At 37.5% G+C, this 26,954-nt stretch overlaps 1 protein-coding gene and 1 long non-coding RNA gene across 3 annotated transcripts; one reads left to right on the plus strand and one right to left on the minus strand.

The window, feature by feature from the left end:
* Nucleotides 1–1,479: 1,479 nt before the first annotated feature.
* On the plus strand, nt 1,480–26,954 carry ATP6V1G3 (ATPase H+ transporting V1 subunit G3). Of its 2 annotated transcripts, none has more exons than XM_027074623.2 (4): nt 1,480–1,696; nt 14,088–14,188; nt 21,325–21,524; nt 22,851–24,388. In XM_027074623.2, exons 1-3 carry the CDS (start codon nt 1,615–1,617, stop codon nt 21,496–21,498), a joined length of 357 nt encoding a protein of 118 aa, XP_026930424.1. In that variant the 5' UTR covers nt 1,480–1,614; the 3' UTR covers nt 21,499–21,524; nt 22,851–24,388. The 2 variants fall into 2 exon arrangements, with proteins under 2 accessions (XP_026930424.1, XP_014926957.2); XM_015071471.3 differs by lacking the exon at nt 22,851–24,388 and adding an exon at nt 26,623–26,954 and having other exon boundaries at nt 1,492–1,696.
* Nucleotides 25,147–26,945, minus strand: LOC113603869 (uncharacterized). Its single transcript, XR_003425634.2, has 2 exons — nt 26,360–26,945; nt 25,147–25,383 (listed from the first exon to the last, which is right to left on the minus strand). It is a non-coding gene; the product is annotated as an uncharacterized LOC113603869 (long non-coding RNA).

The raw sequence follows: 26,954 nt of genomic DNA on the forward strand, positions 1-26,954 counted from the left end.
TGAAGGTAACAAACTCCAGTTTGCCTTCACATGTGCTCCTATGAGTTGAAATATGTTTTCCAGACCCGTATTTGTTCAAATATCTGTTTATTCCAGCTACACCAATCATTGTAATTATGCAATAAAAATTAAATTTTATAAACTGATTACATATGAATGCAGAAAGAAAGGCATTCCTGTGAAAAAGAGCTGTTCCTTTCAGAAAGATTTGCTAAAAACGACGTACACATAACATTGTGCTACAGGCACGGACAACGAGACAACTCTAGAGTATCAGGGGAAAGTTATCATTAAAACCTTAAAAGATTTAGCTCTCAGATTATTTTACAATTATTTTTAAATCCATGTGCCTCTTGAAAGAAATTTGACCTGGTGTTTATAAGTGAAGCAACAGAGGCGTAGTTAATGGAAGTAACAATATGTGAAATTCCAATCTACAGACCATTTCAGGAAAAAGAAAAGCCTTGGCCATAAGTCAACATATTAGCTTTTCATTCTTATATAACAATTTCAGATGCATATGAATGATATTTTATAGTTTTCCATTTTGATTAACATTCTCACTTGTTCCAATCACTACTGGATTGAATCAAATCAAAGTGGATTTCACTGTACTTACTATGTTAAGACAACACCCAGTATAAGCACTGAGTAATATAAAATGCATGTTTAATTTATTTTAATTTAACCTCAAAACCTACAGTTATAATTTCCCTTTATCCTGATTTTGTCACCACACTGAGATCTCCCTGAAACTCTAGCATATAGCATTACTAACTAAAAAGCACTCAATGCCCCAAAGAAATCTTTTCATTATTATCACCTGAGGCCTACAAAAAGAAAAGAATAGATTCCTAGTCTATTTTGTGTGCACAAAGCCAGGACATCTCCTTCTTAGCAAAAAGTTAATAAATTTACCCAAAACAGAAAATTGTACCCGTAGAAACAAGTAAAACAAAAAAACCTCTAAAACCAGAACTGCATGGACAAGAACAAAGAAAGGTCTTTCAACTTGAAAGAAAAATTTTGTGGGGTGCCTGCATGGATCAGTCTGTTTAGCATCCAACTTTGGCTCAGGTCATGATCTCACGATTCATGAGTTCGAGCCCTGCATCGGGATCTGCTGACCTCTCGGAGCCTGGAGCCTACTTTGGATTCTGTGTCTCCCTCTCTCTCTCTGCCCCTCCCCCACTCACCTCCCTTTCTCTCCCTCTCTCAAAAATAAATAAACATTTAAAAAAAGAAAAAGATCATAAATAAGTCAATATTTCTTGGAAGAAAGAAGCTAATCTGCCAAAAGGTATCTTACTTGCTTTTTTTATAAGTAGACTCAATACCCCATGAAAATCTTGTTTTGTATAGAAGACTGAAATTAGCTGAAATGACAAGTTTTCAGCTTCCTCATTTTGACTGAACTTGTTTTTCTGGATTCCACCCTTGTGCTCTCCTTGGGGCCCAGCTATCTGGCCCAATCAGGCCATTTGGGAACAAACACCTGTGTTTAGAACTCGCTGTTGACACAACAATCTGAGTTATGTGGTGATTTCTTAAAGGATAAATAGATGTGCCACTTCCCGGATTTCACAGAAGCCACCTAACTCGAAGCAGGCTGCCATGACCAGCCAGTCTCAGGGGATCCACCAGCTCCTTCAGGCAGAAAAAAGGGCCAAGGACAAGCTAGAGGAAGCCAAGAAGAGTAAGTCTCCGTCCTGTCTTACTTATAAGGGATTTGTTACAAAATGATTGAGGCGGGTGCAATGAAATGAGCATGGGCCTTTAAGGGCAGACAGACTCTGCTTCAAACCCTGTTTCCACCACACCCTCAGAAAGCTTGGCCAGTTCACTGAAACTACCCAGTCATATGTCCCTCTGGCTACCCAGAGGACGAAGTTCTCTAACCCAGATCCTCCAAAGAGGTCATGTGCTAAATGAAATGACAGTGGACATTGAGTTTACAAGGAGACAAGGCCTTGAGGCTTGTCTCTGCACCTTCCTTAATGTTGCCACGCCTCAGTTTCTCAATATTGTGAAACGGTTAAGAGATAGACAACTTCCAGACTGAATCTACTTGTGAGTGAACGTGAGCAAATTACTTACCCTCTGTAAGCATCAGCTTCTGTTCCTATAAAATTGTGACAGTAACAGTTAACAGTTGGTTCCCATCCCTCTTTAATATTGGCTTTTAACTGCCAATATTTTTTAAATATTTCCATTTTATTCTCATTTTCTAACTTTCTTTTTATGTAGTCATGCATCTCTATATTAGTACAGAATGATCTCAGTAAATGTCAACCCCCTTCCTATGCTCTTTGATATTCACCACAACCATATGAATGAGATGCTACTATTATTTCCACATTATGTATGTAAAAACTGAGAATTCATCATTTGCCAAAGGTCATATTTTAAAGATAGAAAATATCATGCAGGCACCATGCTTAATTCTTACTTTATTTACTCACACCAACTCTTTTGGCAAAGAGGAGAAATCATGCTCAGATAAGTTAGGCAACTTGCCTAAAGTCACACATAGTACAAATGGTACAGAGAAGATCTTAGCAACTGCACTATACAAAACTTTCATGATTTTCATAATGAATAAATTAACATGTTGTCAATGAACAACTCGAATTTAGGAATAAGAACTATGCTTTTTCCACTATCCTGTTCATATCACATTATTATTTAATCTATAATAATTTGTGTCTATTAGCTTCTTCCTAATGACATGTCTTGCCCCTGCAATTAGATTCAAACTTCAGTAAGAAGTGGCCCCGTCTTAAAAATGTTGATGCAACTCTTTGGGTGAATAGAGTGATAGGAACAGAGTACGTAGTGCAAAAGCTTGTTTAGATGTATGGAATGGGATGCTGTAACAGTGCATTATAATGCAAGAGAAGAAACCAGAGCGAGGCACTACTCATTCCACAGGGTTTTTTGATCACAGGTAAAATCATTTTTCTTTCTTAAGTTGATCTCTTGAGCGGTGGGCAGTGTAACTACCAACAGCGGCAAAAGGAGGACTTCATCATGTGGAAGGTGCTCAAAGAGAAAAGGAAGGAGAAAAACTTAAAACAAACTTTACCTACTTCTCCATTTCTTTTTCTATAACAAACCATGCAAATGACTGCAAAATGGTATGAATGCAGAGTAATTTCACAGAAAACAAAGCAGTCAAGGACCTGCTGATTGAAGCAGTGTAGAAAACTTCCTTATCTTTTATGCAAATTTTTAACCACATTTAGAACTTCCAGAACAGAAGACCAACTTATTTTAAGATGTTAGAATTGCATTACCTTTGCTTCCTCATCATGGAAAAAACAAAATTACAATATTGAGCACATTAATACTATCTTATGATTCAGTTGCTTTTTGCCAGTGTGTCTTTTGCAAAGCCGTTCGAGAAGAAAGGCTTTGTGAATCATGCAAGTTGTTTGGAGGAGAGGACCACTCAAAACTTTCTAGACACAGATTTCATAGTAAAAATAAAAGCCAACCTTGTTTGCCTTTCGGCGAGCGAATATGCTGTCCTTGGACAATCTTCCCCAGAAGGCAGTGTTGTAAACCACATATTATCTTATTTTCATACAAAACATTCATTTGATTTGCCAGTAACTTGAAGTACTTGTGTACTTTTTCCCTTGGTCTTCAATCATAAATATTCAAGCCAATATGCAACCAGTAATCATAAGTATCCAGGCCATAAAAACATTTTGGAAAATATTTTTTCAAATGTTATTTCCACAACCAACCTTTGCGCTGTATTTTACGGAGAATGTCAGTCTGTCCTCTTTGCCTCACAAAGCATAGGCTTTAAGGACAGTTTTCTCCAGATAGTAGCTGCTTGCTTACGTAGCTATCAGCAGGTAACAGTTTTTGGTTACAACTTCAGTTACTGCACCCGTCATACTGACTTCTCAAGCATTCTGTAGCAAATAAAATACTACCTTTTGTACCTGGTATTTTGCCACCTTTCTCATATTTCACTGGTTTTGTAATTTATTAGTTTATTTAATTTAGTAAATATTGAGTGCCTACTGTTTCCAAGCCATTTTGTTATATACACTAATGAGTAGACCTAGACTCTTCCGTAAACAATTCTAGTGAGATAAATGCATAAATGAACATAAAAAGGAGAAAGGAATAATGCCATGAGAGGTACAGATAGCCAGATAGCCATCATTTTTGTAAACCCATATATTTCACTTTTTTCCCCCAAAAAAACAATGCATTTGAATATCTGACAATAGTTTCAGATGAAAACCAATACATCGCAATAGTGGCCACCATCATGGGAAGTCTAGGATCACTTTCTCTTTGTTAAATCCATTTATGTGAAAGCTTCTCAGAAATCTGCACATGGAAGGACTTCTTAATATATATCTAAAAGAAAGAAAGAGAAAAAGAGAGGGAGAGGGAGACAGGGAAGGACGGAGAGGGGGGAAAAAACAATGGCAATTCACATGTTAATCATTTTAGAAAAATGCAAGATTAGTAAGGTAGTATATTTATATATAATGCTGCAAAAATATTAATATATTCCATTAAAAAGGACTGCCTTGGAGCTCAGTGAAGTTGCTGAGGTATAATACAATATGAGGTATAAATGCTTTGCCTTAAGGGATATAGATAAGAGTTTGTAGACTTGATGTATCAGGAATTCTCCTGAAGGCTGTTAGGTCTCTGGAAATGAAATATACAGGTCTCTGCTCTCAAGACACTCACCGGTCACGAGAGAACATTGTGGCTGGGCTGATGTGAGGGAAAATGGTGAGCAGACTCAAAAAGTTGGGCTGTGAAACAACAGAGTAGAAAAAGCATTGGTTTTTTTCTTATGTTTCCACATCTCTGAGTCTGACTCTTTTTTAGATAGAAATACAAGATATATATATGAAATATATAAATATCAGATATATATATTTATATATATGCCATATGTATGATGGATAGATAGATAGATAGATAGATAGATGATAGATGATAGATAGATGGCCATGATGTTTTAAGGATCAGAAAACTATACCTAAGATAGAGTATAATCAAAATAGTTATTTTTATTTTTAACTAACATAATATGTATACTTATATATTACTATAAGGAATAAAAATAAGAGAATGGAATAAAAGATTAGGACGATCTAATTTTTTTTTTTTAACAACTGCTGCTAGTTCTGGGTCAGCTTTTCCTGTAATGAGGGAGAGTTGGACTGCCTCTAGTAGATGGCTAGGAAAGCTCAGATATCGGCTTGTGTTTACTGATTACAGATTAAATTACATTTATCAGTTAAGACACAAATTTTTACGTGCAAAATAGTCTTGCTGTTAGGTCGATTTTAGATGGAATCACAGTAGTTTGGCACTATTTTAAATTATCTTACTTGAAATTAACACCTTCTGCCTTAAAAATTTGCATGAATCAAAACATAAAAGTGAGTGTGTGGGCCCAAGGCAAGTTACATATTTTACAGCAGAACATCAGACCTGTCCTGGAGTTCCAGGTATGGGCGACTGAACTACTTTCAACAGAATTAGATTAGAAATTCAAGGTACTATCATCAATAGGCGGAAAAAAGACTTGTGTTCCTCTGAAATATATGGTATTTTTACTTGTAGTTATGGCTTGTTATGAGATCAGCATATATTCCGTTTACACCCATTGAAACTTGGAAAACTCTACAGCTCTTTTGAAATGCTCAAATACACGTGACTCAACATCACATAGAGAATCCATAATCCCTAATTATTTCCAAAGGTGAACCATAGCCTTTCTCACAAATAAACACTCAGTCTATCTACTTTGGCAGCTGACAAAAATAGTGTTTAACTCAAAATTAGAACTTGTATTACAGAATATAAATTGGAAGGTGTGGTAAACAATGTAAATGTTCAAATCTGAACATGAGAAAAACTGGACAAGTAGGTATATTTAAAATGTTCTACAAGCAATAGACAATCTTAATAAAAGTGAAGGACACACATAGAATTTTCTGCCAAGATGGTGTGGTCAGTGCTGGCTTTCTGGATCTGGTCTGCCTGGTGGCAAATCCAGTTTTTGCCTCCTACTGGGTGGGTGAATTGGCCAGATTATCTTTGAACCTCACTGTGTCTCAGTTTCCTTGGCCTCAAAATGGAGATAACACTATCTGCCTCATGGAATTTTCAAGATTGCCTGAGTTAATATGTATAAAGGACTTAAAACACTACTTGGCACATAGTAGGTGTTCAATAAATGTTAACTATGAATATTCTTCCACTACTTAATAAAAAGAATTCTGTCAAAAAGTACAGCAGAATAATAGAGCTCCACTGATCTCCAAAGCACAATCTTCTATGAGGGCCTCTCTGAATTATACTTTAGCGCAAAATAAATAGTTAAGACAATATTTTGACTATCTACTTTGATGATACATCAGCTAATATAATAATGCAGATTCGTTTGTGTTGGGTCTATAGGACACCAACCATAAATATTTTTTTAAATCATCTAATTGCCTATTTGCTTCCAAATAGACAGATATTCCAAATTATTTAAACAAGCACCTTGATTTGATTTAATAAATTCTTCCCTATGCAAGTGAATACTTTGGTTCATGAAGACATGGCTTTTAATAAACTAATAAAATAAAAGTTGTTATATTAGAATTTCATGGCCCTGTCTTGTGTGTTTTGTAGGCCTGTAAATTTTTTCTCTTTTTTTTTAACAGTCCACAGACTAATGGGGTATTTGTAAGTATATTGGACTTTCATTTCTTCAAGTGGGACATATTAAAACAGCCACAGAACATTTTCATCTAGGAATAGCAATTGATTATATTCAATCCAGAATCTACACAAAACTACTAACGATTTTTTTTTAATAAGGAAAATACAAGTACAAAGAGTTGCAAAAGAAATACCAAGGAAGCAAAGATATGAAATGAGAGATTAGGGTCGGCAGAGAAACTGTGCAACCAAAGGAACTCTGCTGCTCTGTTTTTCTGGTGACATGACTTTATCCAATGTTTGTAGCAAGTGAGCAAAATAATGACATTCTTTGAACCAGGTTGGTTTTATCATACTATTCACAATCCCCAAAAGCCAAGGAAGGTTGTTGTTGTTTCTCTTCTGCACAACAGAATAAAAATGGCTATTCGTAGCAGACCGCAATCTCCATTCACAAAGTGCTCTTTGTTTTCACATCAAGTAAGGTAGCCTCTGTTCGGTTCATGCATATTTTTGTCAGGTGGCTCATTCACTTGGATGTCTACTCTCCCTGCCACGCACGTGGATACCTGGCCTTGCTTCCAGTGCTCAGCTGGCACTTCAGTCTATTTCTTGTGCGCCCCTGTATTAGTTTCCTACGGCTTCTGTGACTGTTACCACAAACAGGATGGTTAAAAAAAAAAAAAAAAAAAGACCAGAAATGTATTCTCTCACAGTTCTGGAGGCCAAAAGTCCAAACACAAGGTGCTGGCATGGTTGGTCCCTTCTGGAGGCACTAAGGGAGAAGAATCTGTCATGCCTCTCTTTCAGCTTCCAGTGATTGCCAACAATCCTTGGCCTTCCTTAGTTTGGAGCTGCATCATTCTAATCTTTACCTCTGTAAGTACAGACCTTCTCCCTTATGTGTCTTCTCTGTACCTCTTTGTCTCTATGTCCCAATTTCCCTCTCCTGTAAGGACACTCCTATAAGATGTAGGCCCCATCTTAATTCGGCATGACCTCATCTGAACTTGATTGCATCTGCAAAGACCTTATTTCCAAATAAGGTCACCTTCACGGGTACCAGAGGTTAGGATTTAAACATATCCTTCTGAAGGACACAATTGAACTCACAACATCTTCTGTCAAATCCACTTGACTGACTGTCTTGAGCCTTTATCTTCTTTGTTCCCTTTTGTAAAAAGGTGCCTGTATTCCTTGTGTCTACCTTTTTTTATTCAAATTTCTCATTATTTTTTTTTATTTGAGTGTAGTTAACACACAATGCTACATTAGTTTCAGATGTACGATATAGGGATTCAACTTCTCTATACATTACACTATGCTTACCACAAGGGTAGCTACCATCTGTCACCATACAACCCTGGTCCAATATCATTATCTATATTCTTTATGCTGTGCCTTTTATTCCTGTGACTTACTCATTCCATAACTGGAAGTCTGTCTCTCTCATTCCTCTTCACCCATTTTGCCAATCCCCCCACCACTCTTCCCTCTGGCAACCATGATTTTGTTCTCTGTACTTATAGGTCTAATTCTGCTTTTTGTTTATTTATTCATTTGTGGCTTTGTTTAGATTCCACATGTGAGGGAGATCATATGGTACTTGTCTTTCTCAGCCTGACGGATTTCACTTAGCATAATACCCTCTTCAACCAGATTGTTGTCGCTGTAACTCCAGCAAAGTTCCCTTTGCCGAGACCACAAATATTGTTAACCTTTTTATCAATGAGATATCTCAGTCACAACCGGATCCCTCTTTCATCTTTGAAACTTTTCCTTCATTTGACCTTGGGACACCACTTTCACAGTTGGCTATCTGTCATCTTTCTAATCTCTAAAGTTGGGGTCCCAATTTGAACCTGTTTTCTTCTATATCTGTGGATATTGCCTATGTGATCACATCTAACCCATGGCTTTAAAAACCAGCTCCATAAATGATGATTCCTAAACTTACTATTTCCAGCCCTGGTTGCTTCTTCAATCTCCAAAGTCATGCGAACATCAGCCTTCTCACTACCGTCGCTAGCTGTTTACCAGGCATCTCAGTTAAACTGCATTCTTAACTCTATTCCCAAAATCAAATATTAGAGTCATCATTGCCTTATCTCTCTCTCTCATGTTCATCCATCAACTCTGCCTTCAAAGTATATATAGCTTCTTGCTAATTCCTCTGCTACTTTACCATTTCCGGCAATCGTTAACATTTATCTGAACTATTGCAATAGATTGCAAACGGGTCTTCCTGATTCTCTCTTGCCCCTACAATCTATTCTCACCACACCGGCCAAATAAAATTTTTTAAATCATATATAGTGTTATGCCCCACCTTTGCTAAATACCCTTCATGAATTTAGCATCTCAAGGACCAAACAAGCCTTGTCGTGCCCCATGAGCTCTGTGTGACCTGCCGTCACTGCTACCTCTCTAGTATCGTCTCCTAACATTCAGTCATCTTGTTCTCTTTCTTCCAGCCATGATAGTGTTTTGCTGCTTCTTGAGCATGTCACATACCCAAGGTTTTTGCATCTGCTGTTGCCTCTACTTGGAATGCTCTTTCCCTTCAGACAGCTGCATGGCTAATTGTCTTATTCTTTTAGGTCTCTGTTCATATATCACTTCATCCAAAAGACAAGGCTTACCTAAGTTAACACCATCTCTCTATCCCTTAGGCTCCTTCTTTCTTCTTCATAGCACTTATTATCACTATCATATCATAAACTCTGTTTTCTTTTTTTTTTTAATGTTTATTTATTTTTGAGAAAGAGAGAGACAGAGCATGAGTGGGGGACGGGCAGAGAGACAGGGAGACACAGAACCTGAAGCAGGCTCCAGGTTATGAGCTGTCAGCACAGAACTCAACACGGGGCTCCAACTCACGAGCCATGAGATCATGACCTGAGCCGAAGTCGGACGCCCAAACAACTGAGCCACCCAGGTGCCCCTAAACTCTCTGCTTTCTATCTCCACCTAATACGTTCAAATTACAAGCTCCATGAGAATAGAAAGTTGGTCTGTTTATGGTTTTCACTGCTGTATTTATAGATCTAGAAACAGCATGTGGCACAAAGAGGATATTCAGTAATATTCGTTGCTTAAATGTCTCTTTTTTCCATTCTCTGTAGCATTTGACACTGTTGGCCACATCCTTCTTGAATGTTTCTTTGATTTCCCCTACTCCTCTGACCACTAACTCTCAGGCTTTTCCTGAGAGTCCTCCTCCTTTTCTTATCTCTTGAATGTTGGCAGCCCCCCAGTTTGAGACCTTAGCTCTCTTTTCTCCTCATTCTGTACACTCACCCTTGGTTGCAGTCCAAATCCTATCCCTATGACTAGCACATGTACAAACCCAGACGACTGACATCCATTTCAGAACTTGCTTCTGGATCCAAACTTGTCTGTCCAGATGCCTTAACTATCTCCATTTGGATATCCTCAGGGAAGCCCACAGAGGCTTTTCTAGTGACAGCCTCAGGACTTTTCCTCAAACTCACATTGTATTAATTATCTTTGTTCTTAATCAAAGTTCCCCAGAAACTGGGCTCATTTTCCTAATCATGATTAAAAATAATCAAATAGCTGTTCTTTGTCGAGCATTTTAATTACATTTTTTTTTCCTAAAACATCTAATGACTTATTGCGGTAAATTATTAAATCTGTTTTATAGATGAGAACACTCAGGCGCAGACACACTAATTTGCTTAAGGTTACAAAGCTTCTAATATCTTACTGCCGTTGTGCCTAGTGTATAATTTTGATTCTCTTCTGAAATAATAATAGACATCCCATCGTCCTCATCCCTAAACAAATTCCAAAACCAATATAACAATCCAGTCAACAGTGAACAGGGTCTCTGTGTCTCAAGGGTTCATTCGCATTTGGGACACTCAATTTACATGGCCTCTCCTAACCACAAAACCAAGGAGATCCCATCCTTCACATTGCACTCCCTCCTCCCAAATTGAGTTTTACCTGCCCAAATTGAGTTTTTAATTCTTTTCCTACAAATCACCTGGAAATCAATTCAGACATCTTTCCCCCTCTCTTTCCCTTCCACAAAATTTCCCGTAAAATATCTCAATCAGGGCATGTTGAATGTAGGGCATATTTGCATGACAAGCCACATGTCTAAAAAATGAATACCTTTATTAAGGTGTAGCCATTTACAAAGAGTGTCCAAAACTAGCTTAGGAAGGGTCTCTGTGCTTTGTTCTAATCTCCAAAATGAAATATTCATCCCCATTGCAGTCCTGCCTAAAAAGTCAGCTCAATCATCCCCTCCTGAGAAGTCTCCCCTGACCCCACTTGGCAGCCTCCTCTGACCCCCATTCTACATATCTGGGTCCAGTTGTTTATATTTTGACTTACCCTAATAACATAATTTTTAAAAACTTTTTTAATGTTTTATTTGTTTTTGAAAGCAAGAGAGACAGAGTGGGGGGGGGGGGTGGGGCGGAGAAAGAGGGAGACACAGAACACACAGCAGGCTACAGGCTCCAAACTGTCAGCACAGAGCCTGACATGGGACTCGAACTCGTGAACCGAGAGATCGTGACCTGAGACAAAGTCTGACGCTTAACCGACTGAGCCACCCAGGCGCCCCTGTTTACCCTAATAACATAAGACATAACACGACTATTGGGATGGATGGCAAACACTGATTGTCTAGAATTTAAGTAATGAAAATTTCCATAAATGTGTGATTTTCAATTGCCATGGAACAAACAGAACCAAAACATATGTTCCATTGTTTTCCTACTTGATTACATGTATTCTTCACAATTTTATGTATTTTGCATTTTCTTCTTGGAAGCCAGAGCACCATGTACACATTTCCAAATTACACTGTATTCGTGCAAGGACCATACCACGTGCATTTCTCTATCTTCTATTTGTAGCCCTATGCAGAATGTATAGTAGGTGTTCAATAAACAATGAATGAATAATGGATGGACAAATCAAAACCATCCTTTCCTGCACAACTCTGGAGCACCTGCTTTAGTAGTATAAGATAACCACGTCTTCTAAAGCAAACAAGCCTTGGGCCTGATAAGCCTGTATGACCTTGTAGGAAGTTTGGGACCAAATATTTGATTGTCATATTTAAAATCTGGACTGTTCCATATGATCGTCCTTATGTTTGATACAGACAGTATTGAGAAATAAGAATATAAACCTAAATGCTTAGGTCCCAGAATACGTTTAATGCTTAAGAAGATAAGGCATAATATTAAAATTTGGAAATCTTCCTACACAGACAGAGAAGAAAGCTAGAGGTTAATGGAAGTTGATTTCATGCATGCATTTTGCTTCACCTCTAGTCAAACAGCAGGCTTTAGGCTCCAGTTTCTTCCACTGGATTAAATCAGGTGTAGCATATGCAGGCTCTCACACAGCGGCAGCTGCTGAGTCTGTCCAGAAAATGGCTGTGCCAGCAGCAATTTCCCTGTGGCTCTCCTGTTTAATTGAATGAGAACCAGCAGGTGACTGGTGCCATGACGGGGGAATCACAGACACACTCTGAGCCTGTCACTGTATGATGGAGCTAATATACAGCCTTTTAAGTAGAGCACTGGATTCTGCTCCAGGGTAGGGCACACAGAGCTTTTCCTATTATTATTATTATTATTATTATTATTTAATGTACTAGAGTTGTGACTTTGAACCCAATATTTTTATATATTATGTAATTAACGTGGAAGAGTAGTGACGTCTCAGGTCATTTGTTTTATAAGTGATTATGAATCCCACAACCCATTATTACCAAGAAAACGTTAATACACGTTAAATATATGTTTGTCCTAATGTTAATGACAGCCGTGATAAGAGAGAAGGCTGAGGATCAGGGGATAGTTTCCCCTATCAACATATTGTGCATTTGTTCCGTGAATAGTGTTTAGCTGCCACAAAATGGTTAGAAATGTGGAGAATTAAGGAATCTGTAAATACAAAATGATAACGAGCATTAACTAAGTAGAAAAAAAGTAAGCAGTGTTGTTAATGTTCCGTTAAGCCTCAAGCATCAGAAGAGCACTAATTTTCACCAAACCTTGGATTTTATAGAGAGTAAAGACGTAGCTAAATGTCTGCTCTGCATGAGGCTTACTCAGTCCCATTCAAGGACAATAGGCATTAAAAGAGACACGTCAGTTTGTAACTCGGGAAATCTATCTTTATTCCACATATATGTACAGTAACTGGCAAAACACTACATGCTTAGCAGGGAGAGAGCTTCAGGAACCATTTACACTCAAATGCTACAGAGGTATGTAAAAGTGAAGGCATATAAAAACATGTATGTATGTGGATGACAGAAGTTTATGTTAAGATTTTCTTTCACGCTGCTTAATGAGAACACGCTTACTTAGTTCAAGGTCTGCACAATATAACAAACAGGTGACAAAAATTCTAAGCAAAAGCTTGAGACACTATCAGAGAAACTGTTAAATAAGCAAAAGAATGAAGGCATTTAACTGAAATTGAAGGACAATGGGTTCAGATAAAAAAAAAATTTAATACAGTTTGGAGTTTCTTTAAAGTTTTAATGACCACAAAGCATTAGTACCTAACCCCCTGAAGGTGCTGGGGGGCATAGCAGCAATTAATATTAGTCTATAACCCCCCACCCCAAATTTACTCTGGTTGTCAAAAAAAAAGTCATGTGTCTAGCTAATGATCCCCGCAGCATTGTATTTGTCTGAAACTTTCATCTACATTGCTGTCTGCTGGCTTAAGGCTTACACCTTTGCTCTTAATAAAAGAAAAGAGAGCTATTTAACTAAGTCTCCTAACCATTAAAAACAATTGGTTTTACAGCCACTTTCAAGTCCCCCTCAGAGAAAGCTACTACAAAAAAATACCTACTTTGATGTGCTGTGGGGCTTAATCAGACATTCTAGAGTCAACAAATGCTAAGAAAAAAAATCCCAATAAAATGCTTTAAAAAATTGTAAGTCAGTTTGATAGAGTCTGAGTTGCATGTTTGTAGTGTTTTTGGAGATCTGCCAGTGTTAAATCGGATCCAGTTGGTGTGGACTGAAGTATTCCTGGCAGCAAATCAGGACAGAAAATCTGACCAAATAATGTCTTTCCGAGTAAGTGACAGCTAAAATCTGTTCACTGGCTGTTACTGCTGTGAGTAAATGGGCAGATATTTTTTTTAAACACGTAAGTGTGAAAGAAAGTTGTCATTTCCATGCTCTAAAAAACCCAATTGAAAAAGTAAGGTGTTTTTCAATATTGTTCTTTAATGAACTTCACCATTTTAGAGAAATTTATCAGGAAAACAATGTAGACCTCGCCTATTTTATTTTTTTAGAATTGAAGTTTGAAAATTCCATGTCGATTAAAAAATTCATTCCTCCTTTGCCACTGTTAATATTCAGGGAAAGAGAAGCGATTGAAGCAAGCTAAGGAGGAAGCCATGGCAGAAATTAACCAGTACAGAATGCAGAGAGATAAGGAGTTTCGACTGAAACAATCTAAGGTAAGTAAGAAAGCACAGCTTTTCTATGTGGTATAGATTATAATACATTAATATTCAAGAGGTGTAATGCAGAATATCAAGAGGGAAAAATACAACGGATTGAGCAGACACAGTTCAACTAAGCCTGAACATCAGACTAAATCTTATACGTTACAGAATTACTGATTTTACATGTTCACTTTCCAGACTTTTCGATTTGCTGTCTAAAGTATCAATCAATAGTGAATGTCTAATATGCAGTCCATATTAAAAATCATATTTTCAAATATTCAAACTGAAGGGACTGGTTAAAGTATTATTCCCACCACAGATGACAAACACATTTTATTAAGAAAAACACTTCAGAAAACATATTTTTTTATCTACTAATATTTACCACTACAATCAATAAAAAGTGTTTCACACTGTTATAGAATGAGTTTCTTGGTCAACTTTCTTTGGTATATTCAAGATTTACAAATGACCAAAGTAGAGGGGTGCCTGGGTGGCTCAGTCGGTTGAGCGTCCGACTTCAGCTCAGGTCACGATCTCGCAGTCCGTGAGTTCGAACCCCGCGTCAGGCTCTGGGCTGATGGCTCAGAGCCTGGAGCCTGCTTCCGATTCTGTGTCTCCCTCTCTCTCTGCCCCTCCCCCATTCATGTTTTGTCTCTCTCTGTCTCAAAAATAAATAAACGTTAAAAAAAAAAAAATGACCAAAGTAGATATGGCAGATTCAGCAAATTGCTACAAAGTCTTCTGGTATTTTTTTTTATTATTTCTTTTTCAATTGTCTGGCTTCATTCAACAAATGTTTCATGAAAATATTTTTAAAAGGTTTTTCCTCCACTAGCATTTTAAATATATCTATAGTTTACAGTGAAAAAAAAAGTGCATGAAAATTTCAGAACCAACATCCTCCTTTTCTTACTGCGATATGACTATAATTTTTTTTTTAAACTCTGTATGTTACAACTAAAGTTTATATGATATAAGGGTTTTTTCCCCCCAATAGAAACATAAGTAAAGGCTGACATTGAAAGATGAACTTCAAGCACTTTGGAAATCCCCTTACTTACAACTTTTATTTTAGTGGGAGTAGCTGTGGGGCTGGTAGAGGGTCAGGGAAATCGAATCCCATGATAGGAAAAACTTTTCCAGGGGGCTCCTTCTTAAAAGAAAAAGTCCTTCCCAGAATGAAGTGGACCACTCAGCAAAAATAAATTCTTCTCATCAGTCTTTCAAAAATAGAATCATAAAATCCTAGATCTATACGTGTGTATACAGCCCTCCGTGATTGGCCCTTGGCTATCTCTCTAACCTGTCAGTTCTGAAAATGTCATGCACCCACTTTTTACTGTGAACTGCAGATACTTTTTAAATGCTCGTGTAGGGAAAAGCATTTCTTTATATTCTTATGAAAGATTTATTGAAAGAAACCAGCCAAATGAGAAGGAAATCACAAGGAAATACCAGAACACTTTTCAGCAATGTGCAACAAGATCTGCTTTGGTTATTTGTAACGTTTTCTACTACTTTTGTCTCCACTTGGTCTCTTCCAGCCATATCGGTCTTCCTGTTCTTCCCCAAACAGATTGAACACACAACTTCCAACTGTGCCTTTGCACATACTGTATTTGCTCCCTGGAATCATTATCTTCTAGACATATTCATCCTCCTTCAATCTCTGTTCATTTGTTAGCTCATCTTTCAGATCACCTTATTTAAAACTGTGTCTTTCATTAGAAAAGAAAGTAGTTTTCCATTATATTCATATCATGTAACACTACTAGATACATCATATATTTACATTTTTTACTTATTGCCTGTCTTTTCTTCTGCACTATAAACACCAAAACAATAAGGTCTATGTGTTGTTCTCTGTTATTTTCCCCAACAATGAAATAGTGTCTGTTCCATAGTAAGTACAATAAATATTCATTGAGAGAATAAGTAACTAACATTTCTTCTGTGACTTTATCTTCCTTATTGAGTCCTGTCATGACCCATAACATATGGGGACCTGAGAAAATAGTTATCCCTAACACCAGTCAGCATTTATTATTTTATGCAGGATATTTCTGATGTACTTATATTTCTAAGTCATAACAAAACTGACTGTAATTTTAGAAAATAACTGGGTTAAATCTCTTGAAATGTTATTTCTTCAGAAGAATCTCATAAGATGTAAATCTGGCTCAGGATATTTGTTCTCTGCTTTGGAAAATAATTAAAACTCCTCATTGCTCTCATAATTGGAGCTCTAAGCCAATTTTACAGCTAGTTGATCAAAAGCTCACATTGAAAGGTCAACATGTTTAGGCCTCCACTAACTTCAAGCATATTGTAAAACCATTAGCACAGATATTCCTTCCTTGGCATGACCTCCATATGTCAGACATATTGCTATTCCAGTTAAATCTCATCATCATTAACCCAGGGCAAGTAGGAGGTCTGGGAGGAGACCCAAGAAGCCAGTTTTCTGCCTGCTGTGGGTGAGACACCTCGATGTTACTTTTTTTAGTTGTGTCTTAGCTCTTGTTAATGTATGTGCTGTTTCCATTCCCCTGACATATCAACAAAAGCAGGTATCCCAATGTCGGTTGTATAACAACAAATATTGTTTTATTGAAGATTTATTTCTCCTTCCTTATCATTGCTACCAAATATAACATCTTCTACTAAAGAAGATATGACATTGCTAAAAGGAATCGGACCACAGTGGAAACATTAAATCTATTATTAATGCAGAAGTTAGAGGGATCATGAATCCCAACAGGAGAAATGAAAATAGTCGCCTGGAGCATAATGATGATTTTTCTATCTTCATCTTTCTTCCTGAATTCATATCATGAAAACATTTTGTTTCCTTGAAGCAACCATATATTGAGCATGCCAAACAGTGTTTTGCTCATGATAGTGGGACCCGAACTTCTGCCTTCCCTTAGACAGGAACATTTGAACAATTTATAAAGAAACGTACTGAATGTTGAAAGATTTCACCACCATCAGTCATTTAGCTGTAAACCTATATGTATCAGTCTCAACACTGAAGTTTTGAAAATCAACAGTGAGAAGTCCTTAAAGGGTGCCCTTTGATCAAATGTACCCACCCCATGTCACACAATGATCAACTTCTAATTTCTGTAGTGTCCTAAGCATTCAGATAGAAGGCTTCTGCCAACGAGAGCAATAGAACACAGGTAATAAGTTCTCTGTAATATCTAGAGATCTGATCGTTCTATTCAGTTCAACAAATATGCATTGGGCATCCACTTTGAGGTGTTTGAGGCACTTGTAATACATCAGTGGACAAGATGCCACTGATCCTTTGTGGAGCTTATGTTCATTTCTTTACTCACCTGCATGGTTTAAATCAACACTGTCTGCAGATATAAAGGTATGGAATTCTTTCCATGGAAGGCCGTCTAAAATAGTATATGGTGCCAGAGGGGAGGTGTGTGGGGAGATGGGTGAAATAGGTGAAGGGGTTTAAGAGGACACCTAATGAGCCCTGAGTAATATATAGAATTGTTGAATCACTATATTGTACACCTGAAATTAACATAAGATTGTATGTTAACTATATAAGAATTTAAAATAAGGTAAAAAATTAAAAAAAATAGTGTATGGTTAGTTATTGGTATAGTAATGTCTAGGGAACAATGTAGAAACTCAAATTACTGTGCATCAAATAAACTCAGAAAAAATATTATATTTAATTATGCAGGATGAGACATGAGATTATGAGCCTTTTTTTAAAGGGTATTCCAATGTTTCTGAAAGTGTATAATGGCTTTAAAAAACTAGAAAGTACAAGCAACACAATCAGTGAAAAATCACTAACATTTCCTGATTGGTTGCTCAGTGCTAGGCTCCTTGCTATGTACCATCTCTAATCCTTTCAGAAAATTATCATGTTGTCTTAGAAAACCACATTAAGAACACAACTAATAGTAGTAGCTGTCATCTGTGGATTAAACCTGCACTGTCAAAAAGGGTGGCCACCAAACAGACACATGAAAAGATGCTCAACATCACTCATCATCAGGGAAATACAAATCAAAACCACATTGAGATACCACCTGACACTGGTCAGAGGGCTAAAATTAACAACTTAAGTTGGCAAGGATATGGAGAAAGGGGAGCCCTCTTGCACTGTTGGTGGGAATGCAAACTGGTGTAGCCACTCTGGAAAACAGTGTGGAGGTCCCTCAAAAAATTAAAAATAGTTACCGTATGATCCAGCAATAGCACTACTAGGAATTTATCCAAAGGATACAGGAGTACTGATTCATAAGGGCACATGTACCCCAATGTTTATAGCAGCACTATCAACAATAGCCAAATTACTGAAAGAGCCCAAATATCCATCAACTGATGAATGGATAAAGAAGATGTGGTTTATATATACAGTGGAATACTACTTGGCAATGAGAAAGAATGAAATCTTGCCATTTGCAGCAATGTGGATGGAACTGGAGGGTATCATGCTAAGTGAAGTAAGTCAGTCAGAGAAAGATATGTTTTCACTCATATGTGGAATTTGAAAAACTTAACAGAAGACCATGGGGGAAGGGAAGGGGAAAAAATAGTTTCAGAGAGGGAGGCAAACCATACGAAACTCTTAAATACAGAGAGCAAACCTAAGGGTTGATGGGGGTGAGGCAGGGGAGAGGGGAAAAGGGTGATGAACATGAGGAGGGCACTTGTTGGGATGAGCACTGGGTGTTAGAGGTAAGCGATGAATCATGGGAATCTACTCCCAAAGCCAAGAGCACACTGCATACACTGTATGTGAACTAACTTGACAGTCAATTCTATTAAAAAAAAAAAAAAAAAGGTGGCCACTTCACATATAGCTAATGAAACTTGAAATGTAGTTAGTCCACATTAAGATATTCTGTAAGTATAAAAGACATACCAGATTACAAAAACTTCATATGAAAAACAATGGAATAATTTTTGTGTTGCTTGTACATTAAAATAATAATATTAAGAATATAAGCTTAAATAAAAAATATTATTAGGGGTATCTGGGTGGCTCAGTTGGTCGAGCATCCGACTCTTGATTTTGTCTCAGGTCACGATCCCAAGGTCATGGAGTGTGGAGCCTGCTTAAGATTCTCTTTCCCTTTGCTCTTCTCCCACCCACACAGATGTGTGTATGTGTGTGGGGGAGGTGGAGGAGGGGTATGCACACGTGTGCACACGTTCTCTCAAAAATATATATATTACGAAAATTAATTTTACCCAGTCTTTTTACCTTTTGTATGTGACTCTAGAAAATTTAAAAACATTTGTATGATTTGCTTTGTGGGTCATATTACATTTCTATTGGACAGCTTTGAAATAAAGAACCTAAGGTTGAGGGGTGCCTGGGTGGCTCAGTCGGTTGAGCGACCAACTTTGGCTCAGGTCATAATATCACGGTTTGTGGGTTTGAGCCCCGCGTCGGGCTCAGCGCTGACAGCTAGGAGCCTGGAGCCTGCTTCGGATTCTGTGTCTCCCTCTCTCTCTACCCCTTCTGCACTCATGCTCTGTCTCTCTCTGTCTCAGAAATAAATAAGCATTAAAAAAAATTAAAAAATAAAATAATAAAATAAAATAAAATTGAATTAAATTAAATTAAATTAAATTAAAAAAAAAGAACCTAAGGTTGAAATAAACTTTTCCAAAGTCCTACAGGATAGTGCAGAAATCTAACCTAATAATAGTTATTTTAACACTGCTCCAAAGAAAAAAATGATAATAATTTTATAATAGTTTGTCTTTTAAATATTTCAACACTTAAAACATTGGATTTAGGACTTTTTTTAGTGGGGTAGAATCTCACTTAATATAGTAGCTTTAGAGGAAAAAAATGATTTTGGTAGAATTATTTTGGTAAATAGTTCTCTTCCATTTTTAAACTTCTACCTAGCAAGAGAAATTCAGTCCATATGTCTGCTCCTTGTATGCTCACTTATCTCAATGTTATTTTATAAAAGTTACTTGATGTCTTAGAAGCTATATTTCCTTAAAATGATTTTCTTTGAACTGGGAAGCCCTTATTGCATGGTATATAAACAGAAAAGAACTTGAACCTGATAGCTTTCAATTGTGTTTGATTTCAAGTTTAGGACCCAGAAAGATAATGCGAATTCTAGAATTTAGAATAGTCTAACAACCCTGATATAGAAGTCAATCATTAGTGGAGTCTCTTGGACTGAACTTAATGCATACCTTCCTTGTGTGTAAACATTCACAGAAGAGAAAAACAAACAAAAAACAGCTGTGTTGCCTTAACAATACCATGTTTAAGAAAGGCTGAGTTTACAAAGGAGATGAATTAGGAGTTGATTGCTTTACAAAGGGTAACTTTTCAAAGGATTTTACTGAAGAATTCCTTTAAATTGGTAACACCCCTGGTGAAATTATATTTTGGTCAAATCTCTTGGAGATAAATGGAAATACTGGGAATCACTGTCGATAAAAGAGTAACCAGAAAGATATATTAAACTGTATCTAAATATATAATGTAAGTAAATGGACAAGTATATCTTAATATGAAAGAAATCCACTTTATATTAAAATTTGCAAAATTATCTATTATCCAAAAAGAGATACGCATGCATGTAAAAGTACCTTACTGGGCATATCGTGACTATATCTTCCTGGAAAACAACAATTAATCAGTTCAGATAATATATTTAAAAAATTGGCAAATCAGTTATTTTTCTCTTTGAAAACCAGCACAAGGGATTTAATGATGTCTTACCACTTTACTTTCCAGACTTTTAATTCAGAAAAGTAAGCAATGGGGAAGATAGAGGAACTGAATGGCAACTCTTACAAATATATGAAAAATGCAGTACAGGAAAAACCTCCTGAGTATGGAGGATGATTGTGAATGTGCCTCCAATTTGTACTGTGTGGGGACCAGCCTAGAAGTAGAAGTAACTGACCATGGCCACCTTTCACTTTTTAGGAAAGTTTATCCATCCCACTTATGGTATTGGTGATCGTATCCATTGTCTGAGAAAGTTCTAGAAAAATAATACGCAATGTGTACACTCTAGAACAATCTTTAATAAATAGGCCAAAACAAGTTTAAGTAGTAGACCAGTTACACTTTACTATGGATAGTGTGGTGAATTCTGTCCGTTGTATTTTGTCAGGTAATGGGGTCTCAAAGTAATCTCTCAGAGGAAGTAGACGAGCGAACACTCGGGAAGATACAAGAATTGAATGGAAGCTACAACAAGTACATGGAAGTCATGCTGAAACAGCTTTTGAACATGGTTTGCGACGTGAAGCCGGGAATCCACGTAAACTACAGAGCTACCCACTAAACGTGCACCCTACTGCTCAATAAATGGTATGTGCATGAAATTTGAAATGTAAATCTTAAATTCACTAGACATTTACAGATTTCAATGTGACATAATTCACACATAAGCACTGAATTTAAAAGCAAACAAACAAAAAGTTGTTATATCTTTCTTGGTAACAGGCGTGACTTGTCATTTAACGTAAAGTAAATCAAGCCGGCAGAGTAACATATTTTTTGACACTTGGCAGAAAAATGTGAACCTGGCCACTTTTTAGCGAGTATGAGGTTTAGGGGGGGAAAAATGCTTCTTCTGAGCAATTTAGAAAATGTTTTCTTTGTTGTAGCTGTTAAAAGATCATTTTTAAAGAAAGATTTCTATCTCAGATACAAAATGAACAGATGTCAAGGATTTTGTTTAAGTCATTAGTGAGGAAACCAGTCATTAATCAATGAGGAAATCAGTAAGATGTTACCACTAATTCAAAGAACAGTAAGAATGTCATAGATACAGAAATGATAGAAAAATAGATAAATGATAGATAGATAGATAGATAGATAGATAGATAGATAGATAGATAGATAGATAGATAGATAGATGATAGATATAGAGGCACCTGGGTGGCTCAGTCTGTTGAGTGTCTGACTCTTGATTGCGGCTCAGGTCATGATCCCAGGGTCGTGGGATCCAGCCCCACCTTGGGTTCCACTCTGAGTGTGGAGCCTTCTCCACACTCTCTCTCTCTCTCTCTCTCCCTCTCTCTCTCCCTCTGCCACTCTCCCCCTAAATAAGATAGATGATAGATAGATAGAGATTAGAGAGAAAGAGAGAGAGAGATGATACAGAAAAAGACATGAGTTGGTTATGTAACCATTCTCTCTGCCTACCTTCAACTAACCAGATATTCTTCTTTCAACTATCATTTTTTTATTTTTATTTCTTTAATGTTTATTTATTTTTGAAGAAGAGAGAGAGAGCATGCATGAGCGCTAGTGGGGGAGGGGCAGAGAGAGATGGAGACGCGGAATCTGAAGCAGACTCCAGGCTCTGAGCTGTCAGCACAGAGCCTGATGTGGGGCTCGAACTCAGGAGCCATGAGATCATGATCTAAGACGAAGTGGACACTTAGCCAACTGAGCCAACCAGGCGCCCCTCAATTATCATTTTTTAAAAAAGAAAAGTGAATGATAATTAAATGAGCTGTTAGCATAGGTGTTTAGGCTTAAAAACAATCAATCAATCAATCAATCAATCAATCAATCAATAAAACAAACAAACACAAAAAGCCCCAGGTGATGTAGCAGGTTAGTATGTATTATGAATTGAATGTTTGTGTCCCTCCCAAAATTTATATGTTAAAATCTAATCCCCAGGGTCACCGTATTTGGAGGTGGGCCATTTAATAAGTAATTGAGTCAGGAGAGTGGAGCCCTTGTGATTAGAATTCGTGCCCCTATAAGACACCAGAGAGCTAGTTCACTCAGAGAGGAGAAGTTGGCAATCTGCAACCCGGAAGAGGGCTCTCACCAGCCCCTGACCATGCTGGTACCCTAATCTCAGACTTCCAGCCTCTAGAACTATGAAAAGTAAATTTTTTGTTATTTATAAGCCACCCAGTGTGTTTGGTACTTGGTTATAGCAGCCCCCGCCCCAAACTGATGCAAACAGTATGCCATTAGCCCAGCCACCTAGACGGTAATCACTGAATTCTTTTTAGGTACTGGGCACTTTAAGTACAACGTATGAATTATCTTGATCCCATTATTGTGTGTTGTGTTAGCACGCATCCCTGTTTTACAAAATGGGAAATAGCAATTAAGGAACTTGTCCGCAGTTGCTTGAATGACAGTGACGTGGGACTTCCAGTCTGGCCAAGGACTCCAATGTCCTCACCCTTCATTACTTACTCCCCGAAAAGTTTCTGTATTTACATCATTAAGAATCTCTGAGTACTCTGCTTTTCCAAGAATATATGCAGACAAAATTTAGTCCCAGTTGAAACAAAATTTAACTGGTAAATTTTAATCATTACCAAGTTATTCAATTCCAAATATAGACTAAAATTATTCTAAATGATCACTGTTTTAGATTAACCTACACTAGATGTAGGTCCCCCTCTAGCAGACAAAATTAAAATTTTACCACATAGTCTTAAATCTCAGAAACATTCAATTTTATATTGACATTGGGCAAACGGATGAAAAATTTAATATCATTTGTTTTTCCCAACTTGTTGGGCAAGGAAACCCAAACAGGTTAGTTTTTTTAAAATTTCAAATAGATTTCTCTGTTTTCCAGAAAGACAACTGATTCTCCAATTAATGACCAGAAGGGTATCGACCTTTCCTAGGAATGATGTCCTTTAGTTTTGGGGGGTAGAGGGGGAACGAAGGTAAGACATCAAGTAAAGTTGCCTCCCTCAAATGAGGACAGCCATGGAGGATTTCCATTTTAACACAGATTTGGAGATTTTGATTACTCCTTCAGAGGTGAGTTATGTAAAACAATGACCAAAACTGCACTTTTGAAAAATTGCCATGTGAAAAGATAATTCTAAAAGACATAGCCTTGTGATTTGCCTTACATATCTTACCTCATGAAAAATATCTTAAATACCTTATTATGAAAACTATCGAGATGTCAATTTTCTGTGTAAGAAAAGCTTGAATATGTAATCTGGAACACACAAGTTGATAATAAATTCCTGAGCCTACACGGGATGGTTTTTTTAGGCTTACATGCAATAGAAATACACTAAAATCGGTAGAGGATTTTTCTCAGCAGTAAAGGAGCTACGACAGCCGGAAGACAGTGGTGAAGATTGGGTGTCACTAGCCTGTGTGTCTGATCCTGGCTGTGCCCCACACTCTCTATGTCCTGTTGGCAACTTACTCAATCTCGCTGGTCTCAGATTCTTAATGGCATTCAACTAAATGATCTCTATAGGCCCTTCAATATTCAATTCTACATACTAAATCAGACCATTTGCAAAAGTCAGTACTCATTACCTGTAGTGTTCTCACTTCTGTAGTATTTGTTAATGTTTTTAATGACCCCACATCTATTCTCAACATCTGAACTATTTCAGAACATCTCCCCAAAGTGTGCCACTTTGGCAGGTGGGCTATTTTGAGCTGAAGGCAATCAAGACCCAGCAGACTCAAGAAAAATCTTTACCTCTCCCTTAAACTACCTACAAGAATTTGAGAAAGAGAGCTATTACCAAGAGATAACTTTTGCATCTACATGACCTATCTGTGTGGCAGGACAAACATCTAATTACCAAACATCTGCTCCTTTTATTATCCTGTGAATCACCCTCCTTCTTTTTGAAACTCCAGGCCCTTATCTCATCCCCTCGTGTAAGATGGCATTTAAGCTTCAATTGTCCTCGGGTCTAATCTTCTCATGGGCATCCTGTATGTGTGCAATTAAATTTATTTTCCTTCTGTTAATCTGTCCTATATTAATTTGATTACTAGACTATCCAAAGAACCAAAAAGGATGGAAGAAGCAAACATACTATGTTGGCAGGAATATGTGGTGATCTCCAGCATTCTTAGCTCTGTAGCTCTGTAAAAGTGTAGTTTTTACACTCAAATATGGTCTCACATCTATGCCTAACTGAATGAGTCATTTTTCAAGAGCTCTCACACTCCCACAGATGGCTAAGCTGCCAGGTTTTACTTTATTTACATATGAAAAAGGTTTTACATACTTCAGAGACAACTCACTTATCTATGACAGCTTCCTCAGTCACAAAAAAAATGTTGACTTTTTTTTTGCACAGGTACTTATCCTAAAATAATTTTCCTGTTCATACAGGTCTTCACACAGAAATGGAATAAAGTAAGGATGTGTTTAATCGTCCTTCGTCCTTCCTTTGATCATTGGCACGATCAGAAACTGCAAAATGAAAAATGACTCCATTCTAAAAGCAAAGCCATGCAATTTACAGGATGTAGAGGAATAAAATGGTTTCTAATTTGTTTCTCTGTATTACACACAAACACGCACAAAGTCAAGAATTGCCACCAATAGATCAGCACTATTATTTTCTAGATGAACAGAACTAGGAGAATGGAGTTGGCCAGTGTATGAAAACCTGCCAATTTCTAAATCTCCAGATGAGGCCACTCTGGAAACATCCAATCCTCAACATGGAAAAATCCAACCTAGATCAACAGAGGTCAACAGAGCCACATTACCCATGGCGGCCCATAAACACATAAGTGAGAAAAGTGAAGACCATATAAACCGCTTAGAAGACCTACAGTCTCAAGAGCAATGAGACTGTTATTTTAAGCCACGAAGTTTTAGGGTGATGTGTTATGAAGCAATAGCTAACTGATATCCCCATTAGCTATCGCTTTAAAAGAGGAGGGAGGACAATAAGACAGATATGTGACTGTCAGACTCAGATCTGTGAAGGAGGCCTTTGAGGAGGAAATGCATGGTGAGCAAATGAGAGACACCAGCTACAAGCTAACTAGAAAACTACGAAAATGGTCAGAGATGGGGCTACCACATGAAGGGGAGATGTGGCAAACATGTGTTTTTGTTTGGATAGGAAATGCGAGAGCATATTCGTACACCAATTGAAGTTCTCCCAGAGAAGAAAATATTTCTCTAAAGAACAGAAGAAAACTATTGCGGAAGCAAAGTCCCTGAGAGGGCAGGAAGCATAGGATTCCCATCTGAAGTAAAAGAGTTGACCTGACACTAACAGGAAGATGACGTACAAGTGGAGTTTGACATACAAGTGGTAGGTAGGTCTAGCAGTAGGGAGATGAGAAAGTTCCTGTCTAATTGACTGGTGTTTTCAAAATAAATATGAGGGAAATGATTAGCCGAGAATGAACAGAAATTTCAGGAGACTTACCCAGACAAGAGAAGGAGTGAAAGGTTGTTTTAGAAAGTGACCAGATGACTGTGCTGGGGAATTATAATAAGACTGTCAAGCAGGGTTGAGTGTCCAAAGGAGACATATTGTCGTACTTGTAAAATGAAATAAAGTCAGTTGTGTGCTTTTGTCTGGTGATGGGGTGCTGCTCAGGTGCAGGCATGGGGGAGGCAGAGTCTGGTTCCACTTCTCAACTTCTGAACTGGGACGTGACATCAGCTCCCTTGTTCTTTTTCTTTCAGCTCTCAAGTTGAACTGGGATAATTCTCCTCAGAATGGATACTGTATTCCTAAATTTAAAGAGAACAAGATTATTGGAAGGAAAGTATGATAAAATAAAGCTAAGAATCTAAGCACAGAGGCCATTAAAAATGCAATGATTCTGGGGCACCTGGATGACTCAGTCAGTTAAGCATCCGATTCTTGGTTTTGACTCAGGTCATGATCTCACAGTTCATGAGTTTGAGCCTTATGTCAGCTCTGGCTGCCAGTGTGAAGCCTGGTTGGGATTCTCTCTCTCTCTCTCTCTGTCTCTCTCTCTCTCTGTCTCTCTCTCTCTCTCTCTCTCTCTCTC

The sequence above is a fragment of the Acinonyx jubatus genome, chromosome E4 (assembly GCF_027475565.1).
Source record: "Acinonyx jubatus isolate Ajub_Pintada_27869175 chromosome E4, VMU_Ajub_asm_v1.0, whole genome shotgun sequence".
NCBI lineage: Eukaryota > Metazoa > Chordata > Mammalia > Carnivora > Felidae > Acinonyx > Acinonyx jubatus.